The 24,209-nt window shown below is 44.7% G+C and overlaps 1 protein-coding gene across 4 annotated transcripts in view; it reads left to right on the top strand.

Moving 5' to 3' along the window:
- IQCA1 (IQ motif containing with AAA domain 1) overlaps positions 1 to 24,209 on the top strand; it is a 157,975-nt gene that overhangs the window by 8,032 nt on the left and 125,734 nt on the right. For all 4 annotated transcript variants that reach the window (XM_046644268.1, XM_046644267.1, XM_046644269.1 and 1 more), the window contains exons 2-5: positions 2,150 to 2,471; positions 6,559 to 6,678; positions 10,361 to 10,552; positions 13,236 to 13,307. In XM_046644268.1, coding sequence (XP_046500224.1) covers positions 2,150 to 2,471; positions 6,559 to 6,678; positions 10,361 to 10,552; positions 13,236 to 13,307 — 706 coding nt within the window. The remainder of the gene's footprint in view (positions 1 to 2,149; positions 2,472 to 6,558; positions 6,679 to 10,360; positions 10,553 to 13,235; positions 13,308 to 24,209) is intronic.

Below are 24,209 nucleotides of genomic sequence, written 5' to 3' on the forward strand. Positions count from 1 at the left end.
GGATGAGAGGTGGGAGGCGGGGCAGAGAACGCAGCCCTGCAGCCCTGCAGAGGCGGGGCGGTAAAGAGCCAGCGGTTCCAGGAGAACCCGGGGATGCGGTAGGGGCAGGTCTGGTCCTTCTGAGGTGGGGCCGAAAGTGGGAGGCCCGGTATTAGATCAGCATCAGGGGCGTTTGGACCGCAGAGACGGTGCTAAGCCGCTCCCATCCTGGCGGAAGAGGCAGGTGCAGGCAGCCGGGACTCCGGACGCCAGGCACAGGCGAGCGTGAGAACGAGAAGCCAGACTGACCATGTCGAGGAAGTGAGAGTCCCCGGCCCCCTGGACCCACCTGCTTCCCGGCAGAGATTGGAGCCCCGCCCGCCAGCACAGGAAAGACCTAGTAGATAGACCCGGACATTCGCGGGTTTCACCCTCATCAGGGAAATGGCCAGGGTCCTGCCCATCCCCGGTGCAGCCCTCTGGTTGATAAGGCCCTTCCAAGACACACTGAACTTCCAGTTAGCTTTTCACTCCTGGCTCATGGATGTAAAAAGAGAACCAAAAATCACCCCAATTTTTTCTATTTTTTGGCGCCTGAGCTAATATCTGTTGCCAATCTCTTTTTTCTTTTTTTTTCTTCTCCTCCCCCAACCCCCCCACCCCCAGTACATAGTTGTATATTCCAGTTGCAGGTCCTTCTAGTTGTGGCATGTGGGACCCTGCCTCAGCATGGCCTGATGAGTGGTGCCATGTCCACACCCAGGATGCTAACCCATGAAACCCTGGGCAGCTGAAGCAGAGCGCTCGAACTAAACCACTTGGCCATGGGGCCAGCCACAATTTTTTTTTAAAAAGTCTCTGCCATGAATGTATTGGTCAGGGTCCCAGAGGCAAAGGATAGCTCACTCAGCACAAGGGCTAATAAAGGGACCAGTGATGAAGGTGTGGCCAGAGTCTAGGGAGACCAACAAGAGATGGTGCGTGTCCTGGGGCTATCAAGGGCAGAGCTGTCCCCACTGTAAGCCTTCGGTGGAAGGAGGCTTCCAACCATTTGTTGACTTGCCAGGGAGGGAGGCACTGGGAGAGGACATACCCCCATCTCTCTGCTCTGGCTCTCCAGCTTCCTCTCTGCTCCTTCCACTGACTCGACCAGCTGCAACCTGAGGGCCAGGAGCCCGCTGATGCAGTCCAAGAGGCCAGCCTCCAGGGCACAGTCTGCACCTTACTTTTTACCCTGTACATTATGGTTCTAAGTTTCCTGGGTGTTGCTTACAGCTGTAATTTCTTCATTTTTCACTGCTGTGTAATAGTCTATTGGTGAGAATACCCCAATTTATTTATCTATTCTCCTGTTCATGGACGTTGGGTTATCTCTAGGTTTGTTTTTTTGCTGCTATAAAGAAATACTGGGGCCAGCCCCATGGCCAAGTGGTTAAGTTTGCACGCTCCACTTTGGCGGCCCAGGGTTTCGCTGGTTCGGATCCTGGGCACGGACCCGGCACCGCTCATCAAGCCATGCTAAGGCGGCGTCCCACATAGCACAACCAGAGGCTCTCACAACTAGAATATACAACTGTGTACTGGGGGGCTTTGGGAAGAAGAAGAAGAAAAGAAAAAAAGAGAATATTGGCAACAGATGTTAGCGCAGGTGCCAATCTTTAAAAGAAAAAACAAAACAGAAACTCTACTGTGGTCATTCTTGATGCAGATTTCCACGAGTTTCTCTACGCCTGGTTGTTTGTTCATAGGGTATGCACATGTTCACCTTTACAAGGTGATGCTGAGTGACTTTCCAAAGTGTTGGTTCTGATTTATACTCCACCAGTTGTATGTATGGACAAATGAGTTAACTAAGCTGGTCATCAACTTCTTCATCTTTTAAATGGGTATAATAATACTGGCTTTATGGGTATCGTGAGGAATCACTTTATATCATTTAGGTAAAAGGCTTTTTAAACTATTTATTTGATGATAATAGCAGTGGTCCTATCCAAAAATTACATGCACATCAAAACAGGACATCGGTGGTCTAAACAGCCCGGGAATTGGCCGGTATTTTTAGCTCACCTTTGACAATGAGTTATATTTTGTTATACCAGATGCTCAATGTGTATGCCTTACAAAGTAACTTTTACTTACTGTATTGTCTAAACTCTCTGTCTTCCCTCAGAATGTATAATAAGATGTGGCATCAGACCCAAGAAGCCCTGAATTCTCTGCTTGATAAAGAGTCTCAGTTGCTAGAGCCACAAAGAAATCAAGTGTTCATCTTCCAGACATTAGCCACCTACTACATAAAGTACGTGCAGATCTTTGGGAACCTGGAGAATGTCTATGACCAGATCGTCCACCCACAGAAACGAAGACTGATCCGGAAAATACTAGATGGAGTGATGGGTCGCATCCTGGAACTGAAGAATGAGATGGTAGAGTTGGAATTAACCGAGTTTCATTATTTCGACGATATCTTACAGGACCTCAAGTTGGCTCCCGTAAGTCCTCGGGGTTTTTTCTTATCAGTTTCTCTTTGCTTTAAATGTGATATGGACACCTAGAATCAATATTCTACAGACTTTCTAGACATATTTACTGGTTGTTTGCTGTATTACAAGTTGAAACATGGCTTGTCAATTAGACCATAATGCCATGGACAAGGATTGGGTACTGTCATAGACAAGGATTGGGTACTGCCATGGAAAGGATTGGGTACTGCCAGGGACAAGGACTGGGTACTGCCATGGACAAGGACTGGGTACTCTCATGGACAAGGATTGGGTACTGCCATGGTCAAGGATTGGGTACTGCCATGGACAAGGACTGGGTACTGTCATGGACAAGGATTGGGTACTGCCATGGTTAAGGATTGGGTACTGCCATGGACAAGGATTGGGTACTGCCATGGAAAGGATTGGGTACTGCCATGGACAAGGACTGGGTACTGCCATGGACAAGGATTGGGTACTGTCATGGACAAGGATTGGGTACTGCCGTGGACAAGGACTGGGTACTGTCATGGACAAGGATTGGGTTCCCTTAGTTTTGGGCTCAGACAAATCTTTGCACAGTCCTTGGGTCTCTTGGACACTGCGGTTGTTGTGGTCTTCCTTGTCACCGTGGAGTCTGCCCAGGCCGGCTGCGATCGAGTAGGCCGACCCTTTCACAAATATTCTGTGGCACAGATCCTCCCAATTTCCAGTAGCCATATTCCTACTTCTGTTTCCCAAGGGAATCTCTCTCTGGCTTCTGTTGCCCATCATCGTCTTTGGGATGAGTAGCCTGTTGGTTGTTGGTTCCTTATTGCCAGGTGGAGCATCTCGTCTTTTGCTCTGGGTCAGTGGTGACTCGAGGGATGGATGGCAAAGGAGGGCTCCCTGCCATTCTCTCTCTCTGCTACCCTGGAGCAATCTGCCAGCACCCGTAACCACAGCACCCTCCTGTGAGCATCTGCCCCCCCACTGCTGCCCTTTGACCTTCGCCGCCAGACACCCAGGATCTCTTCTGATGCTCTGTCTGGCTGGGTCTGCCAGGGGCCGGTGGACACCTTGCTTCAGTGTCATGGTCCTACGAGCTCCGTATCCATTTTGGAAAGAACGTTTCCCCAAAATAAAATAAAAAGGAGAAAGTGTTTAATTTTCCACGTGGTGTTTAATGTTTCTTCCTGTTGAAACTGTTGGAGCATCTATAAAGGCTGTGTTTCTTTCTGGGACAAGCTTTCCTGGCATTATTATTGCATTTTATCAGAAGGCATTAAAGAAACTAACAGAAATGAGTGAAAATGTTGAAGATCATTCCAGGACATCCATGTTTTGTGCATTCATTTATAAGAGCATGGATTAAACCGCTAGATTTTTTAGGTCAGTGTGCTTTCATTCACCCGTGTGAAAATAGCAAGAACAACTTAGGATAAATGTGAAATAAATAGTCATTAAGTCATATTCCTAAATTTAGGCAAAGTAATATTAAATTTACTAATTTAATTCCAAGAATATTAAATAATATTCCTAAATGCAGGGAATAAGAAGTTGATGAAATTTGTATGGTGGGCCCTTTCAGTTTTTTTCCTGCTTTTCATACTGCTTCAGCCAGCCCCGCTGCTGCGGCTGGGTCCTCTTCTTGAAGGCCGTGCAATTGTTCCCGTAGCAATGGGGCCACTGAGCGTTGAGAGGGATGATGAATGAGCAGCGTCCTCCAGGAGGCCTTCATGGTAGGAGACCATCAGCCATGTTTTCCACCAGCCCTAGAAGGTGCAGATTGAGCCATGTGCCGGCACTGAGGTCCGGGTGGTCAGAGGGTGCGTCTAACAGCAGCAGCATGGACTCCATAAACAGCGCTCTGACCAGGCAGACACAAGTGTACCAGCCTCTGGGAACTCCTGTGCAGCCCAGTTCTGCATTTCAGGATGGAAGCCCCACCAACCAGCATCCTCTGTGCCTGGGCCTCGGTGGCTGTCACCCACACAGCCGGCAGCTCCCCTATATTTGGTTGCGCCAGCACCCAGCTATCTGTACAGTATGACCCACACCCTGACCACAGCTGATTGGCTCAAGGATGGGCACCTTGGTGGCTGCACCAGCCAGCCCTTCTCTGAGAGGTTCTGAAGCCAGGAGAGAGAGGGAGACCAGTTTCTATCTCAGAGTCTGAACTGCCATCTCCCAAACTGGCAAGTAGCTGGAAACTTTGTTTGCTTAGAAGAATGCTCTTCAGAGAGAAAGAGAGGGAGAACAAAGCAGACGCATCAAGAGGAGCAGAAATACCTGGCCGAGTCCCGAAGGGCATCTTCATCCCTAGACACAACTCTTTGCTCACAGACATTCAGCTGTGTTCCAGCTCTGGTTCCACAAACTCCCAAATCCTTCCATCCATGTGCCCTCTTGGCAAAACCAGCCAGAAGACTGTTTCTGTAACCTGCCAGATAAGGAGCCTCCCCTAACAGATCCCCTGATGTAGAGAAACATGTAGGGGCAGTTTCTCTGCCACCGGAAGTTTCCTTGATTCCACCCCATCGAGAATGGGAAACCCTAAGGTGTCTGGGGTGGACGTAAAATGCATCGTGGATGGAGAACCAGCAGCCAGCCCAGAGCAGCTGACGTCTGTCTTCCCCTCTCTTCCATTCTCAGTTGCTCTGTTTCTTCACCTTCAAAATCCTAATTATAATTTTATGGTCCTAAACACACCAGGTGGAGCCATGTCCATGAAGTTTCGTCTTCAAAGTTAGAAAAGTACAACACTCGAACACGCTTATTAATAAATAAAATGACAGCGTTAAGGGGCTGGCCCCGTGGCTGAGTGGTTAAGTTCACGCGCTCCGCTGCAGGCAGCCCAGTGTTTCGTTGGTTCGAATCCTGGGCGCAGACATGGCACTGCTCATCAAACCACGCTGAGGCAGCGTCCCACATGCCACAACTAGAAGGACCCACAACGAAGAATATACAACTATGTACCGGGGGGCTTTGGGGAGAAAAAAGGAAAAAATAAAATCTTTAAAAAAAAAAATGACAGCATTAAATAAAAGTGTCATCATCCTCCTCGGACTGTCTTCCATCCCCAGGCCACACTCACCCCCCGGACCCTGGAAGCTCGCTTGAAGTTCACCCCAAACACTCCATTGGCTGGAGAAAGTTTTGGGTTCCAAAAACAACTATTGCCGCCTCCCGGAATTCCCAGGGACACCATCCCACCCAGCCCTGAAAAGACACCCCTTTATGCTATAATGCTCGTTTAAGGGAAAGCCTGTTCAAAATTACCTGTTTGGGAGAACAGTGTGGGGAGTCACACCAGAAAGGGAACAGGGAAGCCGACCCTGAGGATGAGCCGCTTAGCTTTCCCTGGTCAACTGGTCTACCAGAAGGCGCCTAGAAGTGACTGATGGGGTATCTACGACTGTGTGTCTCCATGGGTTGGCCAAGGGTTCACCCATATCCTTGAATAACACTTCTACACTCTTGGTTTTTTAACTTGAACTGGTAAATATTCCTTTGACCTCCACTAATTTGAAATATTTGGTAATATACACAAGCGAAGAACAGAAGTTTATATTTCTGGTGTCAAAAGCAAGTTTCCTAATGAAGCCAATTAATTTAGTAAATAACTTTTGTAATGGCATAATTTAGGTAAAAATAAAACCAAATTAATTAGAAAAAAATTGTGACCATTTACATACAAATAGTTGATGATAGATGATGATAAATGATTTAATGGTAAATTATTAGGTTTAGTTCAGAGATCTCTACAGCTCCAGACTTTGCTATCCTAATCTGCGTTATTATTTTAGGGAGGCTGAGATGATATTATATTTCTTTAAGGAAGTTGGTTAATTGAGGCCTAACTGATAGGAATTATGGAAGTTTTAGAGTAATGATTAAAATAAGCAACATGGTTATGATTTTCCCTTTTGACTGTATTTGTGTCTCCTTAGTGATAACGAATTCTCCTTACTCCACTGGCTTCATCATCCCTTAAAGACGATGAGAAGTCAAGGGAGTCCCTTTGATGGACACATCCTTACAGTGTCTTTTAAATAGATCTGAGTCCTGCAATTGTGACAAAAATGCCCTTTCATTTGTTCTTTCTCTTTTCTAGCAACAATTAGATATTCCGATACCCAAGTATTTTTTGAAGGAGAAGATGGATGTCATAAAAGAGAGAGAGAAAATCCTTGCTCAAATATTAGCCGCCAGTGGATTAGATGTAACTGACACGGTTTGTATATCATTTTAACAAACATTATTCCCTAATCTATAAAACCTCCTTTCTCTGCTACTCTTAATTGTGTGAGAAACAGTTAGTCTTTTCACCGTGAGAACAGCAGGACCCTTCCCCCGTTATTATTGAGTTTGTAAGAAGTTGCCGAACTTTGGGATGTGTTTTTGATGATTCATAACCATTATTTTTCAAGAACTTTGGAAATACAGATCAAAGCTTAATACTTTGTTGATTAAAGCACTATCTCTAAGATTGGGTAGATTATGAGTCAGTTCAATTTTTCATCTCAAATTCACCTAAAGTCACAAGCAGAACGTTGTTCATATAAAGTAATTGAATGCTGAGATAACTTACTAGGAACTCAAAAATTACTTCCCCTATTGACCTTTTATAACTTCAAGTTGAGTAACACGTGGATCACCTCAAATGGACTGTCTGCAGGGAAAAGGGGAAAAAAATCCTTAAAGACCGCCACCTCCCCGCCCCCCGCCGGCCTGGGAAAGCCGAGAGCAGAATCCAGTGGGTTCCCCCGCCCCGTATCGCCTTTATCCCCAATATTTGTGCAGCTCCACTTTCTTCCCGTCTTCACAGCTGTCTTAGTTCTGATGCTCAGTACCTTCTCCTGGAACCTCGCTGTCATTCCCATGGGGCCTCCCAGTGGGCAGTCTTTTTCTTCCAGTCCTTTCCACAGGGCACTGCCGTATCAATCTTCTGACAAGTCTGCTTATGCATCTCGGTGACCCTCATTGCCTACGCAATCAGTGCCTCACGCCGCTGGCTGGTCCTCGTGACCCAAGCTGTAAGGAAGCAGTGGACCGTCACACCTGGAACAAGTCAGAGTGAAAGGGCGCTATGAGTAACTGCTGAGGCGCACGTGCAGCCCCACATGCACAGGGTAAACTGGCATGTGGTCTGCCTACAGATGGGCCCCGTTGGGTACTGCCAGTCTGGGTCACAATGTTAAGGAAGATTCCAAGGGCATCCAGAATGGTGGGAGGAGGGAGCAGGAAGTGCCCTGTCTGCCTGGCACGGGAAACAGGCCAGGTGCACGCACTGCCTTAGCCAGCCCCGTGCTGTCTCCCGTTTTGCATAGGCATGCTGCATGCTGCCTAGAGGGCTTGCTCTTCTCTCTGCATCCCAGCCTGTCGAAATGGTACTCATTCTTCAGAGCCCAACTTCACGCAGCATCCCGCAAGAAACCTTTCCTGACCCGCCTAACTCAAGCCACCTCTCCCTCCTGCACCTCTCCCAAGTGACTGGCCCTTCTACGTTAGACATGCGTGAAGGAGATTTCCAGGCTGACTCGCCTGGGGGTCCTCTGGCCATCCTTTCACCACTGGACTTCTGTGTCTGTGCCTTCAGTCCATGCATCAGTCAGACACAGCACTCACTCAGCACTTCACTGAGTTCCCCACAGGCATCCCCTGGCACAAGGCATTGACAAACAGTGCAGAATTCGCTGAAGATTTTATAGTGGCAGTGGAGAAGGGAGATTACATCGTACACACTACAGGAAAACCCTAAAACGTCCTCTCTGCTGTTTCTCCTCCCTCCCCCTGCCCCGGTCCCTCTTTGTTTGTGTGGGGTCCGCCACAGGGATGTGTCCTGCTTCCCTCACTCAGTGTCCCGCCCTGGCCAGCTCTGCTTGCTTCCTCAGGTGGAGCTGCTCCTCTCCGCCCCGTCTCTATTTCAGATGCCTCATGCTCAGCAAAACACGGGGCTCTGGTCAACGACCCCTGGGCATCCGTGTGACTTTCCCAGGCCCTTCGATGTCTTACTGGACCCCTGCTCTCTCCTTAAGCTGCTTATTTCTTGAAGATATATGCAATATAGACCCCGAGAAGAATTTGATAGGGAAAATTATCATCCACACCTACATTTGTGACGCTTAATACTTCCTCTTGGGGCCTCCATCGATGTCCAGAAATCTTTGTCCTATTGAGTAGACTACCCCAAACCCCTGGGAAGTAGTCAGGAAGGGCTGTAATTATTTTCAGAATGACAGCATGGAATCTCAAGGAAATAAGTACAACAGTAACTAACGTTTGCCGCGCACCTGCGATATGATATGCTTTGGTGCTTTTAGGTACATTGTCTGATTTAATAGGAGAAAGGCAGTCATTCCACTCGAACATGCAAAGTGCATCATAGGACAGGCGTGCTCGTCGCAAATTTGGAGCGATGAGATCTCACTGAAAGTGAAACTCTGAGGGGTTGTTGTGTGAAAGAACTTCCTCCCAAGGAGCCCAGGGGCCTCACTGAGGAGCGGTGGAAGCTCCAGGAGAAAGAGGGTCTGCCTCTGTTCAGGTTGGCTCCACCCTTCCCAACCCGGGGAGCCTATGGAAGCTATTTCCCTTCCCTGAGCCTCAGGCTTCTTAAGTGGTCACAATAAATTCCTGCCATGGAGGTTGCTCTGTGAATTTGATGGGAAGGTATGTGAAAGCAGCTGGCCTCTGTCAGCTCTCAGTAAATGTCCCTTCTTGCTCCTTCCTGTGCCTCCCGCCTCCCGTTAGACAGAGAGGCGATCATCCTGGGAAGCCGTGGCCCAGGTGTTGAATTGGAGCAGCCTCAGTACATCCTGAGATGGTGGCCACCGCTGCCCTGTGAGGCCTGGAAAAGGACTCAGCCTGTGCTTGGGTGTCTTCTGATTCAAATGGCCTCTTGGGACCTCAGTGCATCCTGAGATGGTGGCCACCGCTGCCCTGTGAGGCCTGGAAAAGGAATCAGCCTGTGCTTGGGTGTCTTCTGATTCAAATGGCCTCTTGGGACCTCAGTGCATCCTGAGATGGTGGCCATCGTTACCCTCTGAGGCCTAGAAAAGGAATCAGCCTGTGCTTGGGTGTTTTCTGATTCAAATGGCCTCTCTCTTCTGCCTCCATCCATGCATGAGGCTCTGCCCAGCCAGGCCACATGCACAGCTTCTCCCTCTCTCTGGGGACAACAGAGAGCCTCACGCCTGAGCCCACTCAGAGCTCACGGCCTCTGGATACCCCAGCAACCTTGCTCTCGTCCCTCTTCCCTCCAAAAATGGCGCATCCCCTCGCCTGACTTTGCCTCCACAAACCCCACCTGAGGTCTCCAAAGACATCATTTTACTCCACGAGCCTGATTTTTCTCCGTCTTAGTAGTACCCATCACGTTTGGCTATTTTAAAAAGCAAATTTATAGGTGCTGGAAGACACGTGGCAAAGTTAAATATCTCTAAAAGGATTTTAACGTTAGTCATATTCACTAGTTCATTCTGCAATTGACTTTAAAGTCAGCATTTCACTTCATGTGTATTTTTACATTTTAAATTCTCATATTAGAGATGTGTTTTTAATTTATATGTTTCTACTGTTAACGAAACATTGATAGCAGTTCCGAGTTTTATTGGGTCCATTTTATTGGCACTCCTAGTATAATTTTTCTGCCAACCTAAAATAGGGTGGAGCTAATTAGTATTTTGTTTGGAATGGTGGAAGAAAGCTTAGGAGATCCTTAAATATGGAACCACGGTAGGAGCACGGTATATCATCAAAATATACGTAATTCATGGGAAAAATGATTCGTATGATGCTCTTTATCCACAATTTGGGGACTCTTCAGGTGGGGCCGGAAATAAGTTTGTGATATTTCTGGGGTCAGCTGATGCCGTTGACGTGTTTAAACACTGATTGACCTTAAATGTTTTTTACAGAAATACTCTGTCAAGGGTATCCCCATAGAAGAGGCAATTAAGGTGATCCAGATGGCAGAGAGGGCTCGGCAGGGTCGCCTCCGAGCCATGTTCATGAAGCAGATCTTCCTTCAAGAGTACAGGGCAAAGCAAGCCAGGTTACTTGGCGAGAGAGTCCCAGACGAGGAGGCTGCCGCAGTGTGTATTCAGAAGGTGCGAATGTGTGGCGCTCAGAGCTGGGGGGCAAGATGTCTTGACGCCGCTAGAAATCTACGTACCGCGGTCGGGAGTGCGCTGCGAAACTGAAAATTCCAAAGTCCTACCTTTAGGAGAACCGGGTTAAATTCCAGAGCGATGCTGCTCCTACCGTGGGGAAACCGTTAACTAGGCTTGGTCGTGTTTCTTCCATTCTGTCATAAATAGGTATCAAACGCAGGGCATTTTATTCAAGTATTTTTAAAGATCGTTGATAACTGTTGGAAAGCACGGGGGCTGGCCTGGTGGCTTAGTCGTTAAATTTACGTGCTCCACTTTGGCAGCCCGGGGTTCATGGTGTTGGATCCCACGTGCAGACCTATGCACCATCAAGCCATACTGTGGCAGCATCCCACATACAAAATAGAGGAAGATGAGAACGGATGTTAGCTCAGCAACAATCTTCCTGGAGCAAAAAGAAGAAGATTGGCAACAGATATTAGCTCAGGGCCAATCTTCCTCACCAAAAAAAAAGAAGAAGAAATTCAGTGAGGATATAATACCTTGATGAATTTTTAAAAACACATTTATAGACAGACATATTTACAGAAGGGGAGCAACAGTTAACACCTGCTAGCTTGCAAAGTGTGTACCATTTGCAAAAGTCCCAGCAACCATCACTAATAACCAGAACCCCAACATTCCTTCCAGCAGTGGGCTGGAGGTTTCCTTCGCTCTGTCAGAGAAGCACCATTGACTTGTATCCCATCTTTTCTCAATGGAGGTTAAGTTGCTTATGGGAAAATGCAGAAAATGGCAACGTGACACAAAGGAGAATTAGGTTAGAGAGAAAGCAAGTATGCGGACATAAAACAGAGTCAGAGGATCAGGACTTTTGTTCCTAGTTGTGTTTAAATGGGAGTGGGGGGAGTGGGGAGGAGAGACATATAAGAGAGTGTTTTCGGTCAAGTCTCTGTGGGATGCGAAGTTTTATACAGGCATCTGAGTTCACAGTTTTAGTTGTAAAATTCTTGCATGTTACTGTGTTCTGTTTCCCCACATTACAGAAGAAACTTTCCTTCTAAAACCATGAAGTGCCCCCATTAGCTCTAGCCCCACACTGCTGCCATCTAGAAGTTTCTCTTAAAGAAACCCAGGTAGGGGAATCCCACTAATGAGAATTATAGGTCATTTCTTTTTTTTTTTTTTTTGAGGAAGATTAGCCCTGAGCTAACATCTGCCACCAATCCTCCTCTTTTTGCTGAGGAAGACTGGCCGTGAGCTAACATCTGTGCCCATCTTCCTCTACTTTATATGAGGGATGCTGCCACAGCATGGCTTGCCAAGCGGTGTGTAGGTCCACACCAGGGATCCAAACCGGCAAACTCCAGGCTGCCAAAGCAGAATGTACGAACTTAATTGCTGTGCCACCAGGCCAGCCCCTAGGTCATTTCTTTTTATCCCAGCTTTATTGAGGCATATTTGGCAGATAACATTGTGTAAGTTCAAGACGTACCTCATTTGATATATGGATATATTGCCAAATGATTACCACAGTAAGGTTGAGTAACACATGCGCCACCTCACATAGTTACCATTTTTCTTACAGTGAGAACATTTAAGATCATTAACTCTTAGCAACTTTCAGGTATACAAGACAGTATTGTTAACTGTAGTCACCATGCTGTACGTTAGGTCCCCAGCACTTACTCGTCTCATAATTGGAGATTTCTACCTTTGACCACATTTCCCCATTTCCCTCACCCCCCCAGCCCCTGGCAACCACAAATCTACTCTCTGTTTCTATAGGTTCAGCATGTTTAGATTCCACATATAAGTGAGATCATGCAGTATTTGTCTTTCTCTGTATGACTCATTTCACTTAGCATAATGCCCCCAAAATGCATCCATGTTGTCGCAAATGGCAGGATTTCTTTCTTTTTCAGGGCTGAATAGTATTCCACTGTATGGATGTACCACATTTTCTTTATCCATTCATCCATCAACAGACACTTAGGTTGTTTCCATGTCTTGGCTGTTGTGAATAATGCTGCAGTGAACATGGGGGTGTAGATATCTCTTTGAGATCCTGATTTCATTTGCTTTGGATATAGACCCAGAAGTGAGATTGCTGGTCATGTGGCAGTTCTATTTTCAATTTTTTTTTTGAGGAACCTCCATGCTGTTTTCCATGGTGGCTGCATCAATTTCCATTCCCGCCAACAGTGCACAAGGGTTCCCTTTCCTCCACAACCTCGCCAACACCTCTTATCTCTTGTCTTTTTGATCACAGCCTCCTAACAGGTGTGAGGCTGTTGCCGGGTCAGCGGTGGGCTCTGGGGTTGACAAGTTTCCTGCCAGGGTCTTGGGCGAGCGTGGATGCTATGTGGTCCCTGGGTGGACGGGACTGCCTCTGGTCCCCCGTGATCAGCACAGTGGTGCAGGACGAGGCCCGACTTGAGGTCCACAGCTAGGTTCTTAGACAGCAGCACAGGCCATTTCCTTGATTCATTCTTTCTTCAAAAATTTTGCCTGTGATCCCAGAATCAAACATACTCCATCCACACACACGTGTGCACCGCCCGGACTGCATAGTCATTGTATCATTTAGAATGTGCAGTTTATATGGGAGAAACGGTAGGACCACATATTCTTTATTGTTTTAATGTGTTAAATAAGCAACTATGTGTTTGTTTTTTAGGTGTGGCGAGGTTTCCACCAAAATAAGAAAACCGAGAGAGAGAGAGAAGAGGAGATGGTCTTCCTGGGTATGGTAAGTTTTCTTCCAGACAGTTTTCTTAGGCATCTAGTTTTCTTATGCAAGACAACAGAATCTGTAAGACTTGTGTCTGCCTTAGAGCGTTTTTGAGGAAAGAAAGGAAAGGAAAGGAAAATAAATGACCAGTGATTTAAGAGAATGGCTCACCTGTGTTACACAGCAGCCTGCCCCGGGGGGGATCCAGGAGAGCACGGGCGTGTCCATTTGCACGTCTCTGTTAGAATGTGCGGGCTGCTCTGAGTGTGGAAACAAGCTGGGAGCTGCTCCCAACACGCTCTTCCTGGCCGACGTCAGCAGGCCACTTTCCTGTGTTAGTGTCTGTGGGCGTGAGAATGGGTTTGCCCTGATAGGGCTGCCATGTTGGGGGTGATCGCCCTGCCGATTACTGAATCAGGGTTGAAAGGGTCTATTCGTGACTGATCGCTGTGTAACAGGATTACCACAAACTCAGCAGCTGAAACAACCTTTTAAACTCAGTTTATCTCAGTGTCTGTGAGTCAGGAGTCTGGGCTTAGCTGACGCTTTCTGCTCAGGGTCCTACAAGGCTGGGGCTGGGGCTGGGGCTGGGGCCTCCCCTGGGGTTCGCCTGGGGAAGGGTCCACTGCCAAGCTTGTGTGGTTGTTGGCAGGATTCAGTCCAGGTGGGCTGTGAGCCTGAAGGCCGAAGGTTTTTGCTAGTTGTTAGCTGGAGTTGGCCCCCGGCTCCATGTGGGCCTCTCATATTGCAACTTGCTTCATCAAAGCCAGCAAGGGACTTACATTCAAGCCTTTAATCCATTTTGAGTTAACTTTTGTGTGTTGTGTAATGGTCCACTTTCATCCTTTTGCACGTCTCTGTCCAGTTTTCCCAGCACCATCTATTGAAGAGACTTTGCTTTCTCCATTGTACGTTCTTGGCTCCTTTGTCGAAGATTAGCTGTGCACAGATGTGTGGTTTTATTTCTGGGCTTTCAATTCTGTTCCATTAATCTGTGCACCTGTTTTGTACCAGTACCATCCTGTTTTCATTACTGTAGCTTTGTAGTATGCTTTGAAGTCAGGGATTGTGATGCCTCCAGCTTTGTTCTTTTTTCTCAGGATTGCTTTGGCTATTCAGGGTCTTTTGTTGTTCCATATAAATTTTAGGATTCTTTGTTCTGTTTCCGTGAAGAATGTCATTGGGATTCTGATTGGGATTGCATTGAATCTGTAGATTGCTTTAGGTAGTATGGGCATTTTAACTGTGTTTATTTTTCTAATCTATGAGCATGGAATCTCTTTCCATTTCTTTATGTCATTATTTCTTTCAGTAATGTCTTATAGTTTTCAGTGTATAGGTCTTTCACTTCCCTGGTTAAATTTATTCCTAGGTATTTTGTTCTTTTTGTTGCAATTATAAATGGGACCACACATATGTGGCCCTTTACCCCTTCCCCCCTCCCCCCACCCCCTTCCCCTCGGTAACTACCAATCTGTTCTCCATATCTCTATGTTTGTTTATCTTCCACATATGAGTGAAGTCATACAGTATTTGCCTTTCCCTGTCTGACTTATTTTGCTTAGCATAACACCCTCAAGGTCCATCCATGTTATTGCAGATGGCACGATTTTGTCTTTTTTATGGCTGAGTAGTATTCCATTGTGTATATATACCACATCTTCATTAGCCACTCATCCATCGATGGGCACTTGGGTTGCTTCCACGTCTTGGCTATTGTGAATAATGCTGCAATGAACATAGGGGTGCATAGATCTTTTCAAATTAGCATTTTCATGTTCTTTGGATAAATACCCATACACAGTGTTATAAACAAATGTGACTGCAATATAATAATAATCATCATCATCTCAAGGGCATATATAATAGTAAAATAATTAAGAGGTAAAAGTTTTACAAAGCCAGCAAGGGACAGAGGGGCTGCTTACAATCTTACGCAAATGATCGTGGAGGTGGGGACCCATCACCTCTGCCCTTTTCAGATGGGTTAGAAGCAAGTCGCAGGGTCCACCCTGACTCGGGCAGAGGCTCACATGAGGGTGTGAGCACCAGGAGGTGGAGATGATTTGGGACCATGTTAGAGTCTCTTTCTGGGCAAAGGAGTTTGCCGCATCGTCTGTATGATCAAGTCCAAGGCCTCCGAGGAGGCTGGTTTGTCCTCTGCCTGAGCCCCCCAGACACAGACCCCCTGCGTCCCAGGGCCGCCCATTCTGCTTCATGTTAGAAGCTTCCTCCTTTCATTCAAATGACCACAGACGCCCTGTCCTTCTGTCCCCCATGGTAACTCAGAGCCTGTCTGGTCCCCCTGTCACATGACAACCCTTCAGGTATCTGAAGGCAGCCCTTGACTCCCCCTACACCATCTCTCTTCAAAGCTAATTACCACCAAGGATGGCGGCCATGTCTTGGGGGGCCTTGTTTTTTGACTTGCTCAGGTTTCATTAGAGGACATTGAGGACATTGTAATTTTTTAAAAAAAATAAATAAAAGCAAGTCTATAGGATCTGTTACAGCGTTGAGTTAAGGTGTGTTGGAGTGAGCTACACTGCTTGGGGCCCCATATTTAATGCATGGCAAAAATATGGAAACAGTAACACTGATAAAGACAATGACTGAGTCTTTGAAGATGCTAATCACACCCAGAGCTCTGGTGAGGCTAATCAAGAAAAGAAGAAGGGGCTGGCCCCTTGGCAGAGTGGTTAAGTTCACACGCTCCACATCAGTGGCCCGGGGCTTACCGCTTTGGATCCTGGGCATGGACCTACACACCACTCATCAAGCCACGCTGTGGTGGCGTCCCACACAGAAGAACTAGAGTGACCTACAACTAGGATGTACAACTATGTATTGAGGCTTTGGGGAGAAAAAAAAGAGAGAGAGAGATTGGCAACAGATGTTAGCTCAGGGCCAATCTTCCTCACCAAAAAAAAAAAAAAAGGAAAGAAAGAAAAGAAGAAACACAAATACATCATATACTCATAAATTAAAAAAACACTATTAGATAGTATCATAAATAACTATGGTAATAAATTAGAAAATATTGTGAATGGAGAAGATTATCTAGGGAAGTATAAATATCAAAATGGACCAAAGAGGTAAAAAAATACCCAAATAAACCAATCATGGGGCTGGCCCAGTGGCATAGTGGTTAACTTCACAGACTCCACTTCAGCAGCCCAGGGTTTGCCAGTTCAGATCCCAGGCGTGGACCTACGCACCTCTTAAGGAGCCATGCTGTGGCAGAGTCCCACGTATAAAATAGAGGAAGATGGGCATGGATGTTAGCTCAGGGTTGATCTTCCTCAAAAAATAAAAATTAAAAAAATTAATAAACCAATCACTGTAGCAAATGCTGCAAAGATTTTCAAGGTCCCTGTGTTTGTTCGGGTCCTGTGAGAAGCAGATGCCACGATGGAATGAGACATGCAAGAGATTTCTTAGGAGCAGGTCTATGAAGAATAAAGGAGGGGCTCAAGAAGGCAGGGAGAACCTTGAGACCACGATGCAGGTGCGACCACTGCCAGGGAACGGGCAAGGAAGGTGGGCTAGAATGAGTCCAGGACTGCAGCACAGGTCCAGGAAAGAAACCACAGCCGTTTCTAGAAGTCTATACTAATAAAGGAGAAGAGAATCAATAATGATGATCCCCAGTTTGGATGAGGACCCAGGGACAGCTCATGAGGGTTGAATTCCCCACCCCGCTTTCTGAGGCCAGTTTGTCTCATTACAAACATTTAAAACACTTACAGCTTTTCTGCCCTGTAATCCCAACCCTTGGAATTTCCTTGCTAAGAAAAAGCAAATGTGAGCAAAGTTTACAATCTGTAAATATTCATATCAGTGTAGTTTCGTAATTCTCAGAGAGTGGTGCCCAGAAACAGTTAAGAAGTGATGTGTTAGCATTTCTCTACATCCTGCAAAATGTGAAATGTGAACGCCACGGTCTTATTTTTATTCTTCTGCCTAGTCTTACATCTTTCTACAATAAACAGGTATTTTATGTCTGTAAAAAATTATAGATAAAATACATATTCAAAATTATAGGAGACAAGAAAAAGATACGAATCATGGCTTAAACAATTTGTCTGTAGCTTTTTAAATTGAAACTTTGAGACTAAGTAATAGTCAATTCATAATGCATTTTCCCAGTTCTTCGTATTTATTATCAAATGTATATCTCACCAAGACAAAAATCAGATACAATTTTTCCTTTTCCTTCTATTCATTACAGTAAAGATACTCAGAGAATAATGTAAGAAATGAAAAAAATAAATGCAATTTATACTTTTTTACCAATGTTATGGTATAGTTTTCTTCATATTATTCTTTTCTGTTTCTGTTCAAGTTTTATTTTCTAATACCACATTCCCTCTTCTGACTTTGTGTGTGTGTGTGTGTGTGTGTGTGTGTGTGTGTGTGTGTGTGAGGAAGAGTGGCCCAGAGCTAACATCTGTTGCCAATCTTCCTCTTTTTGCTGAGGAAGATTGTCACTGAGCTAACATCTCTGCGCATCTTCCTCTATTTTACGTGGGACACCACCACAGCGTGGCTTGACAAGCGGTGCTTGGTCCACACCTGGGACCGGAACCTGCGAACCCCAGGCCACTGAAGCAGAGCACGTACACTCAACCACTATGCCACCGGGCCAGCCCCATCTTCCCGCCTTCAGAGACGGGAATCAAGTGGTTGGTCACCAGTATGTAGCTGATACGACCCGACAGTGAGCACAGTATATCCCTCTGTTCTGTCGTCAACCAGAAACATGTCCATTTAGGACATTATTTTTATCAGGTCTTCTTGTATAAAAATATTAAATTTTATTTTCTCAGATTTTAGGATTCAAAATAAATTAAAAGATCTTGGTATTATTAAATATAGAAAAATATAATTTAGTCCCACATTCAGGGTGTTGCTATCTAATTTTCATCAGTTTTGTAATGGCACGTTCTGAATGACATATGACATGGTAACACATTTCGTTTTGGAATAGCTTTTGTTTTCCTTTGGCCCCTCATCCTGGACGGCTCCACCTGCAGGTGAGGGCTCTGTGCATCAACTCTGGTGTCGGCACAGGACTGACAGTGTGAGTTATTTTGCCTGAGGAAGGAATTCAACTCCGGGCTCTAGACACTTGGAAGAGCATAGTTTCCTGGTGAAGGGGCATCTCATCACTGCCGTGTGTTTCTACAGTCTCATCTGTGACATCCAGGCTTTCTTGTCTTAAAAAACATGATAAATCGTACTGGAGTAGCATATATGATTTAAGAAAGATCTTGAGGGGCTGGCCCAGTGGTGTGGTGGTGAAGTTTGTGCGCTCTGCTTCGGCAGCCCAGGTTCACAGGTTCGGATCCTGGGTGCAGACCTTCGTACCGCTCCTCAAGCCACACTGTGGCGGTGTCCCACATACAAAATACAGAAATATTGGCACAGCTCAGGGCCAATCTTCCTCACCAAAAGAAGAAAAATTAAATGATACTATATTTCATTAATCTACAATGTCTATTCTAAGATGCATCGTGTTTGTATTTGCCTTTAAAGAAACAAAACGCTGTCAAAGAGACCAAAAATAACATCCTTGGTTGTAATACACATCCATCCCTAATTTCAGACATGTTCAACTGTGAAAGATATGCATCTTAGAATAGGTGAAATAGGGTAAGTTGTGTCTTATTAGCAAAAACAGTTTTTTCAAGTTATAATTATTGACAAGTATAACGAGATGCTCATTCTCTTACATGATGAGTTAAATCGAGTCAGCCTTCCTAAAAGACCGTTAGCAAGATGCACCAAGATCATTAAAATATTTGTCTACACCCACCCCCAAATTCTATTTCTATTTTAAGGAAATCATCAGAAATAGAGATTTATGTGTGTAGAAGTTTCCTAGAACGTCCTTTTTAATAATGAAAAATGAGAGAGAACCAGTTCTAGAGTAGGTTTGTAGTTATATAATTTATGGTGGGCCTACATTAATGTAGTAATATGCCACCACTGAAAAGTATGTCGATGACGAAATTTTGATGACATAAAAATGCTCAAAGTGAAAATTCAGGATTTAGAATTACACATATAATATGATTTCAACTAAATGTGTACACACATCCATGCACATACAAAAGAAAGGAAACATACCAAGTTTAAATAGTGTTCTTTTTGTCTTTATTGTTTGTGAGGAAGATTGGCCCTGAGCTGACATCTGTGCCAATCTTCCTCTATTTTATGTGGGATGCTGACGCAGCATGGCTTGATGAGTGATGCTAGGTCCATGCCGAGTATCCGAACCAGCAAACCCCAGGCCACCAAAGCAGAGCATGCAAACTTAGCTGATACACACGGGGCCGGCCCCTAGTGTTCATTTTTTTAACGTGGGAACTTTTGGAAGATTTTTTTTTTTTGGTCTCTAATTGTATTTTCCAAAAGGTTTAAATTTTACTTCCTAAATTGGGAAAAAGCACACATTTAAAATAAAAGCAAATGGCCATGGAATATTATCAACTTTTTCTCCTCAGATCTCCAAATTGTTTAGTGTGTATAGATAGGTACATAGGGAGTGAGACAAAATGGTTTCTCCGTGCCACCCTTAAGAAGCAAACAGATATGAGATGTAATGATAAAAACAATGGTTCTCTCCAATTTTCTACTTTAAAAAGTAAACTAGGGGCCTGCCTGTGGCATAGTGGTTAAGTTCGTGCGCTCTGCCTTGGCGGCCTGGGGTTCGCTGGTTCGGATCCCGGGTGCAAACCTATGCACTGCTTATGAAGCCATGCTGTGGCAGCATCCCACATATAAAGTAGAGGAAGATGGGCACGGATCTTAGCTCAGGGCCAGTCTTCCTCAGCAAAAAGAGGAGGATTGGTGGTGGATGTTAGCTCAGGGCTAATCTTCCTCAAAAAAAAAAAAGTAAACTAGCAGAAGATTCAATCTAGGATAATTGAAGTTTAACGTGAAATTTTGCTGCTAATGCAGCAGTTTGATTCAACAATTTCCATTTAATCTCTTTCAGACTACGTTTACTGAACGTCTATTGTGTGTCCATGCCAGAAACTTAGGGTATGGCCAAATGCTATTTTTTCATCCTAAAGTCTTAATAGCTTACCTTGATAATAGTACAGATAGAATTACATGTTTTCTACTGTCATTTTTCTAGTTTTACTTTGTAGTTTATATCTGCTCAGCTCATGTAAAATTAATTTTCCAGAAGTACAGCGTGTGCAAAGAGAACAACTTGTCTGTTTTGTATTAAATGTGACTTTCTCCAGTCTGCTTTTTTTCCAAGGACGTCTTTTCTGGGTATTATGTGTTCTATTGAAATTTTACACCATTGAGAAAAATATGGATTCAATTTTTAAAAGAATGATATTTTCTGTTCTCTGGCTGATAACCATAAAAATCCATTTCCCCAAATCCGTGAAATGTTTCAACTGAATATATTTTCCACTCTACCACTAACTAAGATATTGTCTACTCATTTTAAAATTTCATTTTTCCATTATTTCATCTTGTTACATCATGCCAATGTATAAACCATTGACTTATCTGATCAAAATAGTATTTCTATCTTTATGGGAAGCCTGGCATCTTTCCAGGAATGACGATTTGGTAACTGAAACCAGAATCAGAACAAGAGACATCCTTATACCTTCAATTTCTGACCAAATGTTTCCTTGACCATTGTCATAGACACTATTTTTTTTGATACTGCCCATTTTAAATATTTATATTCTAAAAATCTACAAAGGAAAATAAACAGTCCTCTAAAAATTCATGTGCAGTTACTTTAATTGGCAGAGCCAATGGAGTGGATCAAGTAGAAGGAAACTTAATGAATGTAATACATTTTGCTCTGTGGATCCCTTTGAAATAATTTGTCCTACATTCATGACCACCGTATATTTTATGTTCCCCTGAAGCTATCAGTGTTTGCATTATAATAACACTGGGGGAGGCTTATGAAGGAGGGAGAGCCGTCACTTTGAAATGCATCAGCTGAGTCCTCGGAACACCGTAAAACCGTGCTCACTTGAGAATGCTAACATGAAACACGCTATATTCTAGATTGTTTTTTGGTCAACAAATCAGACTTCTTTCTTATGCAAATAACACCAGGGAGGAGCTCGGGTGCCCTGTGCGCACTCCAAGAGGCGTCTCCCTTCCAAGGCTCCATCTGGGGAGGCGGTGCACGCGGTGTCCTGTGCTTCTGGTGCCCTCCGAATTCGTGGGCTCCTCTTTGGGAACTGCTGGCAAAGCCACGATGAGCACAGAATCAAGATGAAACGCTCTTTACGATCACGATTTCATTTCAACCCCAAACCGTGTGTGTCCTCCACCTTGGTCATGTGTCATTCATTACATTTGGTTCGAAAGGATGTTTGATTGTTTCTAGAAATAAATTAGCTCTCCAAAAACGGATTTTCTATGATTCGTGGAGTTTGATTTTGCTTTGTTTTCATTTTACATTACTTTTTAAAGGCAAAAGAGCTGTTGCCCAAGTGTCCCGGGGGGAGGCAGCATCTTAGAAACGAGTGCACGTCTGCATGCACCAGCTCTGAAGGGTTTGCTGCGCCATGTTGATGAAGAACCAGGCATCAGGGATGGCCAACTGGGAACACACGCCCAGCTTGACCACATGGGCCAGTGGGGGGACTCTGAGTGACACATTCGCCGCCCTCTGAGCGTCAGTTTCTTCTTCTGTAAGAGCAGGAGAGTGCTGCCTATTTTGAAGAGGTGTTAAAGGGCTTCAAGAGAGATTATAGGTCAAGGGGCTAGCCTGGAGCTTGGAATAAGAGACGCCTTCAAGACGTGGTAGCTGATGTGAATCACCTTGGAAAATTACAGTAAGTTGTCGCGATACCGGAGTGATTTCATACAACGGAAAACTATCAACAAGTATGATAACTTTTCTACGTAAGAAAACACAAAATATTTCAAAATAAGTGGTGGCATCAAATACGCATGCACCAATTTCAAAATCTAAAACATCTTGGCCTTTGTTGTTTGCGACTCAGATTTATGAACTTGAAATCGGTTTCTCAAAAAGCAGTGAAGTTGGAACAGCCCACAAAGTCTGATCTCTTTGCAGCTACTTTATCCAGCTGCCGGGGGAGAATTCCGAAGGTCCCTGAGACAACAGGGGCCGCTCACACCACCCCACACACACTCTGTGTGTTGCACCAGAAAAAGGGCTGCAAACCAAGAAAAGCTCTGATCCTGGTCCAGGTACGCATGGAAGGCTCCTGGGAGGAGTGAGAAGATCAGAGCTCGATGGGGGGCGCTCCGAATCATCGCTGTGATTTCAAAAGTCTGCTTCGGAGGCTTTGAAAAAGAAGAAAATTCACCATTTCCCTTTCTGTTAAATGGGATTTTTCAATCTAGTTTTTTGGGAACCTTTAGTTGATTTTGCGTTGTTCTTAGTATTATTCACTATTATTGTGCATTATTCTTGTTCCGGGTCTCTAGGTCATCAGAAATTAAATGATGTAAAGAACTGTCTTCCTCACCCTCCCTTTGATCACCTGGTCCCGGGATTTCTTTATCTACATCCTATGGCAGGACATTTGCCCTTATTTATTTCAGATTAGGGCCCATTACAAAGCCATTTAATGCAGCATGGAGAGGGCTGTGAGCCCATGAACTCTGCAGCCAGCCTGCCCGTGTTCAGATTCTGCTTCTGCCATTTAGTAGCTGCGTGAACGTGGGTGGTGACTCAACTTCTTGGGGCCTCAGTTTCCCCATATGCAAAATGGAGATGGTCACAGCACCCAGCTCATAGATTTGTGTGAAGTCTCAGAGAAACTGCTGTCTGTAATTGCTGCCTTTAAAATAGTGTCTGACACGTTGCACACAGGAAGCACCAGGTCAGTGTTCGCTATTATTTTTCTTCAAATGGCTTATAATCATGGGTTTAGATGCTCAAAAATGCTTATTAAATTGCCATTTTTTACCTTTTTAAGTTAGCCAAGATCCAAAAGGTTAATGTCACAATGTTGGCAAGGTGTAGACAAACGGGCTCTGTCGTACATTGTCGGGGGGAGAATAAATCGTGCAACCTCTTTTGCAAGGCAGATCAACAATATCTATTAAAATTACAAATGTATGTTTAAAAATATATATAATCTGTAATACCCCTAAAAAAAGCATTTTCAGACAAAATGTTTTAAGCCGGAAGAAACCTATCAGTGGAGAGATACAGCAAAGCATAGGGGGTAAGAGCAGAGATTCCGGAAGTAAATGCCTCGGGTCAAAGCCCCAGTCTGCCACTTCCTGACTGTGTGACCCTGGGCAAGTTTCTTGACCTCTCTGTGCCTCGATTTCCTCATATATAAAATGAAGATAATAACAGCACCTTCCCATCAGGCTACTATAAGGAATAAATGAGTTAATATTTTATAAACCACTTAAAATAGTGCCGTGCAAACTACAAGTGCCCTGAAAGTGTCTACTTAAGAACATTTTTAAAGAAAGTAGAACACAAAAGGAGATTAAACTTCTACCACTAATTAATTGATTAATTAGCTCAACTAGACTCTGTTGCAGCCCAGCTCCTAATTAAGCAAATTTTTAAAGCTACTGAAAAATTTTTAGAAGTTAGGCTTGACAGGCTAGAGAAATTTTTTGTTCTTTAATAGTTTTGCACCCACTAAAATTGTGGCATCCTAAAATAAAGACCTCCCAGAACTACCACGAGCAGAGGGCAAGAGAAAACCATCGGCTCCGGCTCTCCCTACAATCTTGTTTTCCACTTCTCCTGCTGGGTTCATCTTTATGAGGAGGTATGTTTGTATAAACACATAGATAGATATAGATACATTGCTCTGAAATGAAATGATGGAACAAAATGGGTTATTTTCATGAACTAAGCAACAGCCTCCTCCCCACCCCTCCCACCTCACGCCCACACACAGTCTTGAAATGCACACACAC

The sequence above is a fragment of the Equus quagga genome, chromosome 17 (assembly GCF_021613505.1).
Source record: "Equus quagga isolate Etosha38 chromosome 17, UCLA_HA_Equagga_1.0, whole genome shotgun sequence".
NCBI lineage: Eukaryota > Metazoa > Chordata > Mammalia > Perissodactyla > Equidae > Equus > Equus quagga.